General features: G+C 35.6%; 1 protein-coding gene across 1 annotated transcript in view; it reads right to left on the reverse strand.

The window, feature by feature from the left end:
- Nucleotides 1-7,553, reverse strand: part of LOC144439281 (glutamate receptor 4-like) — a 28,389-nt gene extending 20,836 nt beyond the window's left edge. The window contains exon 1 of the mRNA XM_078128558.1: nucleotides 7,331-7,553. Within this exon, the coding sequence (XP_077984684.1) occupies nucleotides 7,331-7,553 (223 nt within the window). The remainder of the gene's footprint in view (nucleotides 1-7,330) is intronic.
- Nucleotides 7,554-14,229: the final 6,676 nt, after the last annotated feature.

The raw sequence follows: 14,229 nt of genomic DNA on the forward strand, positions 1-14,229 counted from the left end.
GCATACATGAATGCATGCATGCATACATGTATACATGCATACATGCATACATACATACATACATACATACATACATACATACACACACATACATACACACATACATACATACATACATACATACACACACATACATACATACATACATGCATACATACATACATACATACATACATACATACATACATACATACATACATGCATGCATACATGCATACATACATACATACATACATACATACATGCATACATGAATGCATGCATGCATACATGTATACATGCATACATGCATACATACATACATACATACATACATACATACACACATACATACACACATACATACATACATACATACATACATACACACACATACATACATACATACATACATACATACATACATACATACATACATACATACATGCATACATACATACATACATGCATACATACATACATACATACATACATACATACATACATACATACATACATGCATGCATACATGCATACATACATACATACATACATACATACATGCATACATGAATGCATGCATGCATACATGTATACATGCATACATGCATACATACATACATACATACATACATACATACACACACACACATACATACACACATACATACATACATACATACATACATACACACACATACATACATACATACATGCATACATACATACATACATACATACATACATACATACATACATACATACATGCATGCATACATGCATACATACATACATACATACATACATACATGCATACATGAATGCATGCATGCATACATGTATACATGCATACATGCATACATACATACATACATACATACATACATACACACATACATACACACATACATACATACATACATACATACATACACACACATACATACATACATACATACATACATACATACATACATACATACATACATACATACATACATACATCTAATAATCAAAGCTTTGTGCATGTGGAGGGGAGGGGTGCGTGTGAATGTGCGGTGCGTCTATGCTAGATAGATCGATCTCAATATTAAAAGAATAAGTGTATGCGAATTTGACAAACTAATACCGGCCATCACAAAAAGTTCCTTACCCAGGCCTCAAACCTTGTGGGATATGTTTGCATGACATAAAGAGTGTTTTGTCGTTTTCACATCCAAGTAATGCTATTGTCAGCGCCCACTTCTCACGACGTTGAGTGTTTTTTGGTCTACAAGGAGTTTCTGCATATAATTAATTAAGCGTTAGCACCAGCTGCTCATGTCCCCAGTCTCTTGCATGACTAACAGAACCAGTGCAATACCCATCCTTACCGCTTAAACCAATTAATCAATATCACAGGCAAACACATATACACACTACATACACTACTACATATACATGTATACAGAATCAATTGCTCGTTTTTAGTATAGCATTAATATTTGAAGTTCAATATGCCTTCAAAAAAAACAACCCAATCCTGAGTTGTGAATAAATGTCAAAACATCACTTCATCTGCCTTTTGTTGAAATTATTTCATTATTTCAAATCTGTTTATCTTCAAAATTGACACTAAAATCGACCTCTCCACTCAGAGTAAAGCTGAAGATTCTCAATGAAACCAACAATTTGTAATATGTTTAAATCAATTTACGATATAAGCGAAAATGATCTAGCCAATGTTACAGTTTACGAATTGTCGATTCATAACATAAAGCTGGGGATAATACTTAATGACTATGTTATCGTTTTGCGCAAATGATTTTGAATTGCAGTACATTGCTTAAGTGAGGAGAGTTTTTTTTTTCAATTACGACACTAAAATCAATGATGAATTCCTGGCAATTCAATTATGACTTGAGTTATGTATTGTATATGCCTAATTGGGGTCAGAGGTTACTGAATAGGATGATTATCCATAAATTGGATTTTAGTGAATGGAATTAAGTTTGAACAAACTGGGATGATTAGTTTAGCATTTGTACGAGGGATTGATGGATGAATAGCGAATGTTGCTACACTTCCATCTCACCGAGTTGTCGGTTTATATTAAAGTGGCTTCGTCTGTAATTGTAGCCTCCTTTTCGACTAAAGACAGTGTAGCGATGTAGTAGTTGAATATATAAAGTAGCTTGAAAACCAATATCATGGTGATTTCTGAATTTATTGGTGCTAAAACACTGATTTGCTAGAAGTGTATAGACTTTTCCATGGACATATATACTCTCGTTGATCCAGTTGTGTGTTTTTTCAAAGTATCTACTTCGACAACAAGAGGACACAGTTTGAAATTATTTAAGGACAGATCCAGAATGGATATACGTAAATATTTTTTCAGTCAACGTGTCGTAGACATTTGACAAGTTAAGGGCTATTGCTACTACATCAATTAATCATTTTAAAGCGTGTATGGATAACCACCTCAGAACAATAAGAGGTCTTTAAAACCCTGAATGGTTTCCTTCCACGTAAATTCACTGTAAAACAACCATGTCATAATGTGTCTTCTGTGTAATATTTCCATACTTGGTGAGGGCTAGACCACTATTTTTTTGACACGACTTGACCTTCACAAGTTAGAATAACAGACGGGGAAACGTTTTTCCTTATTTATGGAATAACAAGGATAATCAATATTATTCAACAAACATGACCAATACAGCCAATAACCTTAAAGCGTGTGCCCCATAAAGAGCAGTGTTAACTGTGAAGAGCCTCATGACTACAATGATTGTGTTATCAACTAACGGCTAAGACGTCAAGACACGTCTAAATAATTCCACCTAATGTGACAAACATGGTGTACATATGTAAAATTTCAAGGTTGAAATAATCTACATTTCCAATTGAAATAATTTAATACATTCGTATATGTTCAATGTATATGATATCATTGCATGGACCCTTTAAAACATTGTGGTACCGAATATTCATTTCGATTAAGATCGTTGTAATTCGAACATCGTTCATCAGGAAAAATAATTCAAATATATTGACAGTGTCATAATGATTCGAAATTGATATGTTGCTTGGCTACTAGTAATATGGGCATTCTCAAAACATGAGCGTAATATACACGTCTCTGTATCAAGAGTAAAGATAAAGTAACGAAAATAGAAAAGAAAACAAACCAAAAACATTAAGAAAAAAGAAAACAATTAAACCCATTTTCTAGGTGTCACGGTCACATTAGATTAATTCATATTTATGTTTCAGGATAAACATCACTTTACCTTTGGCCACTTTTTTTGTACAAGTGGTGACCTGGGAACGTGTTCCCGCAAAAGAGTGTGTCACTTTTTACATTATCGATGCCAAACACGTTTTAAAGTTATAACCGCGGTCATTACTGTTCAACTATTCCTGTTAGCCAGCTGACATAACATGATAACAGGACAACATGTCCCAAAACGCTTTGTAAGTCTGACCGTCATATGACATTTGACACACCTGTCACTTTGACACGCAAAAAAAATGACATTTCTAGAGGTCTGATTCGTTTGTCAATATAATAACACAGAAGTGATCATTCGATTGCGCGGAATTGGATCTCATCGGTGAAGAATACCTACACTCACTTGGCCAACGGAAACAGGAAATTGGAAGATAGTTGTCTCCCCGCATGCGCAAAACGAGGCCGAAAAGAGACTTAAGATTAATCAAGATGACAGTATAGATTCCCCGGGGAACGCATCAGTATTCCATTTGGGATATACAAGATGGATCATAAATTCGCAGCACCAAGCTGTAAATACGTACATTGCCATTAACACTAACCTTTAGTCTTGATGACGTAGTTACCGTCGCAAATGTTAGTACAGATTCATTCAAGTGATAAAAATTATATCATATGTGGCGAAAACAACAATCAAATGAAACAGGCGTGTCAATTTTTTTACGAAAATAAAAGCATCCAATATTTAGAGAATAGAATCGGGTACTTCAAAGTTTGCTTTTGTACGTACCGGATGTCATGTTTCTATGGCAACCTTAAGCTTGCAGGTACATTTTGATAGAATATCACATTTGATTAAAGTTTCTGACGAGGCAGATACAATTAAATATTTCTGTTGGTAATTAGTGTTGTAAGATAATTTGAAATTAATTTGTTCATACAGGTATAATATTACAAGATAAGTTGTAGTTTGTATGTGTCTGTCTGTCTATTCACCAAATCCTCTATTCTAGAGAGTATTTCCCTCTTGAACGCATCAATCCTCGAATTGGCTAGTCGCAGTGTCAAATTTATGGATTTTAAAAAGTAAGTTCGTATAATTCAAAAACACAATCGTGTTCGATTCCTTGAAATAGATTTATGATACTCCCTACTCATCGTAACTTTTAATACACAAGGCTCTCCTAGAAGATTGTGGCGTAATTTCTCGATCAATTATGCATTCATCCCTTTAAACCCCCAGAACACGTGAAAAACACATCATTCTCGATCATCCAGTATGTGTCTGAATGTGCCATCATCATATCCAGCGCCGGGACATTTCTATATCGCGAGTCTAGTGAAGATTTCTCTTTCGTTTTAGCTCAAGGGAAAAGGAAGCTCATATAAACGCCAACACTGAACCGTGCTAGGCTAGTTTTCTCTTGAAAAGAGACAGAAATGGCAATTTGAGTGTAATATCCGGTATGAAAAAAGATAAGGCGTACGGATGAAGGGAGAGTATTAAATGTGTTAACGTTAAGATCGCATACTGTGACGTGTATAGTCTACCGTCATGCAGTCTTCATATATTCGTGAACATGTTCTGTAAGTGTAGGGTTGCATATTAAATATAACAAGCAAACAGACCGAGTAGGGAAACACGACTCAGTCAACAGGAAAAATGCACTGTGGAATAATGACAAACTAATCGAAATGTGTTTGCAGAGCCTATCCAAGCAAAATTGAATTGTCGAACGTAAAGCATTGCAATTCCCGTGACGCTTCTATGGGTGTTGTACATTTCCTGTTCTGTCAAAAGTGATTCCTCTTCAACAGGAGAGTCCAGTCAAGGAATCCCTACCGCGCAACCACACGACCTATAAGTCTAACGACAACGTGGCTTTTCCTAAATTGCTCAGTAATGGGACTGATAGTTGCGGTGTAAACACAATTTTGATAGGCCATAAACAAATGCCTGGTCAATGAGATGGATATGTGCATACATTTTGAATGTGTCTGTTTAATGTGTCATCTTTCGAGTTATGAACGACTTGTCTTAGTTGTATAAACAGCATATAATCTAGTATATTAAATATTTCCAAATATAAAAGACTTGGAAATTAGACAACATGTAGAAGAAAACTAAATTAAAAACTAGGAATACTAATGACCTCAAGTATTAGTTGCAGATAATGTGAGCTCCGGGGAATGTGTCTTTTCAAATGATGTTAAAGCTATCATTACCTAAAAGCTTCTTCAAGTTATCTTAAATTGTATACTATTGTGATTTAACGCGTGTTGGTTGGTAAAACTAATCAATTATTGACAGTTAGTCAATCACCGTGAATTAGGTTGTATTGTCGAAACCTTATAGGCTAAAAGTCACTATGAAAATATAGTTCGTTAATCAAATTGATATCTGATATCTCTTTGTCCCAAACTGTTCTCACATTGTAACGTGAACATAACATACTACTTTGGTTTGATATGAGAACTCGGTGACAAAGGGAGCGTGTATTGAGTCTGATAACACGACAACATCCCTGGTTTATATCAGTCTCTCTTCGTTACCTTACTGCATGTATAAACAAGTGATTGCTACTCCCGATAAAGCTATGAAACGTTAATGACACACGGTTATTTCTAGCCTTGGTTTATCCTCTGGCGTATAGATACAAGAGTCAGTTAACGTGGTTAACAGTGACTCCTACGGAGCTTGCAGTGAGCTTTTACTGATGCCAGGGGCTTGAATAGAATATTTAACATTGCTCGGGGTAGTGATTTTTCATATCTTGTTACAATTAAATTACTTGATTGGATGTAACTAGTATATCTCAGAGTGGATTCTTTGATGACGCAGTGACATGGTTGATGTCTTCATTTGTATAGACAGGTGCTCGAAACTACACTGGCATAAACAATCATTTGGTGACATTCGCAGTGGCACAAGCTGTGTAGAGATATACGCTTCGATGACGTAATGTACTATGCGTATAAAATATAGCGGAAATCCTTACTTTTCAATTACTGTTCTAAAGATGTCAGAAGACACTCATTATATCATAGAACTTAGAAGAGATACACTGACAATAACACTATTCTCATCAAGGTTTCATGTAAGCAGTTTAGCTTGACTACAAAAATTACAAATTCAACTTATGCCACGTAAATGACGTCATCGTCTTTGAATATTTTGCTTGTTTTGTTAATTTACATGTAATTGTCATTCATTCTCTCAGTCTTCACCACTCAACCGTTGTGAAAATCGGCTATTTGTCTTCAGTTCTATGTACGACATTGTGAATTTTATTATGCAAACGTATCGCGATCGAAGTTAACACATCAATCACTCTATAAAAAAAACGTCACTTTTACATGTCACATCGCTGCTAATGTTTGTTGTAGCCATTAAAGGCAAGTAACGCAGGCGTCTATCCTTGAACACCGTGTCAATAACACCATTGTCATTAATAATCACTTTCAATTCTGAATAAAAGCCACAATGTGTTCGTATACGCGATAACAAACATGTCTGGTTCAATATCAAATGGCTGGAAATTGAAAACTGTGTTTGTACCTCTCACACGATTAACGAGGTAAAAATCCCCCATTCTTAAGAACTATTATCCTTGGTCGACATCATTTATATGTTTACGATAGCAATCATTCGTTTGTCATTCGGGATCGATCAGTCATCTTCTCACAGTAACGGTTCGGTAAAACATTGCACCAGGGAAAGACAATCTGACCTCGATCGTTATCAGGTTATTTGTGTGCGAGCATTTCATACACATTTGCCCCACGCGACGTTTTAATAGCCAAAATAAGCTTCAATCCTAAACATTTTTTAATCAGTGCTATAAGCTTCTTAACTTACAGTGGTGACTGTGTTAACTGTAAGCTTTAAACTTGAAAGATTGAAAGAACGTTTCATCAAACACTAGTAGTTGCAATCAATCATTACATAATAACTATTTGACATCGACGGCCATATTGATACTGAAAGCGAGGCTATTGCCCTCTGTCATTTGTGTACTTTGCACCATTTTATGAGGTCATAAGCCTCGCTTTCAAATTCGTTTGTGTTGGTCCATTCATTAACACACTTCTACAGCGATATGGTGTGAAAACAGTATAATTAATCCAACTCACCTTCTAAGTCGTCGTATAGGTAGTGAAACGTGTCCCATCGATGACGGAAAATTAATTCAACTAAAACTGGAATAGGGGAGGGTCGGAGATACAGTTGAAAGTCTGTCTCGTCGGATAAAAGACCAGTTCCCGACAGACTGGGTGTAATATATGGAATGTGAAATTTATTGCTATAGGATTTAATAGTAGGGAGTGAAGTACTACTGGAAACCCCGACTACCATGTAGATCCCTCCTTCAAAATTGAAGAGATCGCACACTGCAAAGGAAAAAAAGAAAGAAATACGTCATGTTTCTTGTTGAATCTAGATTTTTTATCAAGAAATGTCTAACTATCAATCTTCCACGTTAGAGGAGTTGATAGATTTCCATATTGCAATTTGCAAGAATATAATATTTTATAACAAACGTTGATGGATCAACATCGAGATAAAAGGACTACGAACTCTGCTATGAATAGACACTTTTATATCTCCATGACCCAAAACAAATCCTCAATATACAAATTATACACTCAAGAAGCACATGCCCCTTTAGTTCTTATTATATTGCAGTTAATAAGGAGTATGACGTAATCGTGACGGCAAACAGTTCACTACTCTTGGCCATTATTTTACGTTGAACTTGAATGATGAACAAGTTGAAGTTCAACATGTATATATATATATATATATATATATATATATATATATATATATATATATATATATATATATATATATATATATATATATATATATATATATATGTTGGACTTGAACTTGTTCATTATAGGGGCCGGGTAAAATGTTTCGGCAATGTTTGAGGGTTCCGATGTGTAATGAAGTCTGCTATAATGTTGAAGTGATGGCCATTTGACACGACTTCTGTCCGTTATTTTATGAACAGCAACATCATTTGTTGGTATACAATTGGACTATCCCTTGAATACCACACAAGATCTCATATGTGGGGTTTTTTTTCGGTAAACGTTTTGCAGGTTTGGTGTTGTTTACAGGTGTTAATCATGACTACGTACCAGACAGATGTATGAGTAAACAAACGTGAAAAAGTTGTTGGTTTGTACTAGAAGTATTACAAACGGGCTTCTGAACTTTGACTTCTGACCCTTTGTTATACTAATGTCTCGTTCCACTTTTAGATTATTTGATAATTGTCGCTTCTTTTTAAAAGATAAACAGGGAATTTTACAATGGAGTAAATCACACAGTATGACAAGAAAAAATAGTTTAGATTTCTTATTACCAGTGGTGAACTATGAATGAAGGAATCAGGCTTCAGGGGACTGAATTCACATCAGAGAACACGAATAGTTTGCAATATTTAAAGAGTTTATTATTGGTTTTCCTAGCTTAATCTGCCACTCTATTATCCCTCTAGATTGCATTTTCCGATTACTTCTATCTAATTCCACAATTGTCGTAAGGGTTCCCAACGAACATCCCCTGCGTTAAAATGAAATGTGACAGCCGCTTTAATCTAATAGCCACAATGCTATCATATCGTGTCTTTTCTACGGCTGACAAACACTCTACTGAATCCCATAATACGTTTGACTAGTGAATAAATGATCCTGTGTATGGCATTGTAAGTAGTCGTAATCTCCATAAAATGGGCACTACATTTGGAAAGCGCAGACATGTAATCAAATAGCGATTTCTAAAGAAGAAATATCGCATTGTGTGCGCAGTGTAAATACAGTAGACATCAACTGCGAGTGCCATTATTGGGCCCACAGGGGTATTCACGCTGTTATGTATTTTTTTTTAATATAATAGTTTGCAAAATGATCCATTGATATTGTCTCTACTATCCATTGTAAATAATATCCATGTATGTAATCGATATTACGAATCTTAGCTATAGTCTGAATATAAATAAATGTACCCTGGTTCACGTTCTTAGATACATACAATCTAGCATGCGTTACTTTCGCCCATATCTTCAAACGCATTGAAAGGAATTATAATTTCTAAAAAAGTACTTGGAAGTAGGAAAACATGGAATCTGACCAGCACTTGCACTTTAGATATTACAGGCTAATCTTTACACTCTTATATATTACTATTATTACTTCTGTAACGATTTCATTAGGACGAAATATTCACGTAGTCTTGTCATATATGGTGCAGGGTAACTAAAAATAGACAAATCTACTGGGAACTGAAGTTATCTCGTTAATCATTTTCATGTATATGTACGCAGCATAAAATATTATTTTTCGAGTCATTCTCTTTTTTTGTCACGATTGGGGGAAGATGAATCTTTTTGAAATTCAATGTAGATACCTTTTGTTATAGATAATGTCTTAGTAATGCTTCATACATGGGTGGCTGCACATAGATAAAGTTATCGACTGAAATGCGAAACACTATTGTGACGTACAAGATGCATGGTTTGATAGTGACATTAGATGACATGTACGAACACTGTAAGGTTATATAATAATGTGAATACAAAGATACCCCCGCTTACAAAATTATAATTTCAAGATTGCATATACTAGTATAAGGTCTCCAAAACTTGAGCTCGCAAAAAAATAACAACACTGCTCGGATGTATTTCGATAAGTTGTAACATTGCGACACTAGAGTTAACGCTTACACAAAACGTCACTGTAGTTAGCTCTCATTCATATAGTGACGTTATTAAGAGCTCCTTATCAACTTGTAATCATCTAGATCGACTGAAGGGTGATCATACAAATAAGTAGACAGCCAAGAAGAAAACACTGTGGAGCTGGAGCTACGTATTGTCATTCAGGTATGACAATGAACAATGTATAGTTCTTTTCATGTTGGCCGGCAATAACTCACGTCACGTACTGTTATTGAAATTACTGGAATCGAGTGCAACTCTTCGCACGTTTTATTTACTTTGTCACGGAAAACCCGATAGTCTGTGTAGAAGCCATCCATTCCCGAACACCATTTGTCTTTATCATTGAAAAACAAACACACAAACAAAGGCTAAACAGACAAGCCATTCCTTGCATATGCAGAGAAATATCCAATCTTCAGATCTACGCTGTCTCGATATTCTTCCCATCCATCTACACAACAAATGTACACTTAACATATAGGCCCTGGGTTAAATAAAGGAAGGCCGCTATTGTGTGTTCTTCCTCTTGTTTTACTTGTCACCAGACACTTAGATCGTGATCGTGGGTTTGCATATTAATATGACCTTAAACGCGATAATAGCATAAATATTCTACATGGCGAATTTAAGCTCTTAAAATAGAGATTGTTATACTCACAACTTGTTCCCAGTGAAAATATATCTGATAGCTCAGGGTTCTTAACATCTGCTCCTATCAGCAACTGTGGGGTGGTATAGTTGCTCCGAATGTTGTGTTGAAATATAGCGTGCTTTAGTGCTCCCTGTTCCTGAGAAAACGTGTGGCTAAATACACCTCCTGGAATACAAATTGGGTACGTTAGTTTCATATCCTAAGTTGCTAATTTCTACGATCCAACACACACACACACACACACACACACACACACACACACACACACACACACACACACACACATACACACACACACATACCCATACATACATACATAAATTACATACATACATACATACATACATACATACATACATACATACATACATACATACATACATACATACATACATACATACACACACACATGCACATACATACATACACACATACACACGCACACATACACACACGCACATACATACATACATACATACATACATACATACATACATACATACATACATACATGCATACACACACATACATACATACATACATACATACATACATACATACATACATACATACATACATACATACATACATACATACATGGACGATTGCCTTTCGAAGTGTGATATCATACACGGATATTCAATATCACAACATTTCCAAGAATTAAACGCCTTGTGCAAATAAACTGATACTTACAATTTCAAAGTTCAGACATACACTACTTAAAAATTACTCGTTATTTACACCGTAAACTTTGACCATAAAATGTAATTTAGTCTTTGAAGTATTACTGTAACAGAGTTAAGGTAGTGAAAGTTTACGACTCACAAAAGTCTTCCATAGCAGGAACTAATCGTAAATTGTAAATTACTCATAAAGCCGAATTTCCTCACGACAACACCACAAATCTTTGCAAGTTGTATCTGCCCTAGATTAACTTGTAATAGTATCATTAACCGCGGGTCTTTATCAAATGAACTCACTATAATCACTATATAAGGAACAATCTGCACATGTTATAGGATTATTACTTGTAAACATTTATTGTACTGTGGGGTTGTATTAAGTTACACCACTTACTCTTTGCATGTTTGTGTATGCGTGAGAAAGTTGAGATACACCAGTGTTATCAGCCAACAGCAATTAAGGATTCGCCACTGCGCGTTAAGTTTTGAGATGACAACTGATCAATGAGATAATGACGATTTTATATGCAACATGTAATATGCACACCTTTGCATAGTGATGACGTCACTGCAATATACGCTCAATCGCCATTCTTTCTGTCAGGCGATCTCGAACTGTGTGTCTATGTGTATTGTGTATAGATAAAGGCGTTCCACTAGTGCCCAATGGAATATTAGTGGCAAAGAATTATAGACTTGACCAAAAAATAGGAGGTCAAAAGCCGTAACTCGGAGTTTCACGATTTTGCTCTATTCAGACGACGGATCGACCATTCTCTACGTGCCACTGACATTGTCCGTGTCTGCCAGACCATGTCTTTGTTTAACAGTTACAAATCATGGCTGTTTGTTTGACCCTGTGTAAATTTAAACAAACAAACAAACAAACAAACATACTTACATTGATACATACATACATACATACATACATACATACATACATACATACATACATACATACATACATACATACATGCACATACTGCACACACGCTTAAGTGAATACTCACATACACTCTCACACACACATTTAGCTATTACCCTTATCTCAAGATGGGTATTGACGACCCCTCCCTTCCCCGGTTTAATGATGGGATAGCAATGGAATGTAATCGAAAGTGTTGTGATTGGGCAATACAGCAATTTACATAACAAAAATGTCCACATAAACAATATCCCAGCATATATGAGTGACACAAACACACAGTAAACATAATATACCACATGGTGTAAAAAAAACCCAACTGTACAAGTACCAACATTGTTATGAGGAATTGACAACTTTTTGTCTGCACAGTCCTTTCAACAATTCTCACATATTACAATGTTACTGTAATAGTTAATAAAAAAGAACCATCCATGAGTAATTTCCTATACAGCTATATATGTTATGACACATACATATAATTAGATGATCAAAAGACACGCTTCTAATATTCAACCATAATTAAACTGTCATGTTGGTGTATTGGATGCCAACTGTTTGTGGACAATTTAATACAAGTATTAAAGCCTTATAATTTTTCGTGTTATTGTTCGAAAAGCGAGGTCTCAGAATGATAAAAGTTATGATTATGATACGTAGATCGGTTTGATCTGTAATTTTGACAGCCATTACTGTTACCCAAACGAGTTTGATGCAATCTTCCGTCAATTTTAAATGGCTTTTGGCTGGGAAATTGAACTACGCGATAACCATGACAAAAAGGTTTTCTGTGTGCTGTTATTATTATTATCATCGTCGTCGTCGTCTCATTGCACTATAGCAGAAATAACGAGAAATACATGGATGTCTTTATAAGAAAACTTCAAAACATGAATTTAATCCATCATAATACTTGACATGGTATGATAGAATTTCAAAATGTCCCTCAATAAGGTATGCCTAAATATGACGTGTTTCCAACACGCATGTGAGTGAAAATAGTTGTGTGAACTTACCTATGTTTACCTCCTCAGAATCGACCAGTGCTTTAAAGATAAAGGTCAAACAAAGAAAGTAGAAAGTAGTCCAGTTTCTGAGTTCATACGCCATCATGTCACTTTTCTATACCCGTAGAAAGCCGAGCCATTTGTCCTGTCTACATTTTCCAATGATGGCTTGTTTCTTTCATCCCGCGAGACTCGTACCTCTTCTATGTTCTCCTAACTCAATCTGCCATGGTTTGCAAGGAGCATGCGCAGCATTTGTCATGAATAGTGATAAGGACAGTTGCGGACCTTTTCGCATCAGGCCCCCAGGTAATACCGCTGCAACATCTAAAGCATTAAGACCTGTAATTATACCATGTGATTTATACACAATTAGATATGCAAGACAACACAACAGATGGCAAAGCATATAGAATAAAATCACTAAACAACAACATCAGAGGCCATACATGGAATTCGACAGATGCTTGTGTACAGGCATTCGATATATATGTTCGACTCTCATTAGCAACCACCTCGTTTCGGTTCTTGAATTTCATCGCCCTTTCGTTTGTCGTAATAAAGCGTTCATTTTTCACAGTTTACGTATTATTCTATGTGCCTTTATCTGTGTGTGAGTACACGTGCCTGGCTATATTCATATTGCAAAGCAATGTGGAGTGAGCTAACCGATACATTCCGGGATCTGATTATCGAATACTTTCAGTTGTTCAAAACACACGAATCACACTGATATAGCATGGAATACTCGTACTTCGTGTTCAAAGATAAAACGGTTTCAAATTTAGACTGTCCTATTACTAAGCCATTACTGTAATGATGCTTAGCTATACAGCCCTAGTTTATGGCCAGACGTACTGTCATCTCAAGGAAACCGAGTAACTTTACAAACATGTTGAGGTCAATGCTTGGCAAGCGCACTACTGCTAACAACGTTGGGGGAGATCTAAAGAGGGACATATTCCTCAGAATAAACATTACATTTAAATCGTTTTGAGTTTACATTTCATACGTTAAATACACATGAAG

Source organism: Glandiceps talaboti, chromosome 8 (genome assembly GCF_964340395.1).
Source record: "Glandiceps talaboti chromosome 8, keGlaTala1.1, whole genome shotgun sequence".
In the NCBI taxonomy this organism is placed as follows: domain Eukaryota; kingdom Metazoa; phylum Hemichordata; class Enteropneusta; family Spengelidae; genus Glandiceps; species Glandiceps talaboti.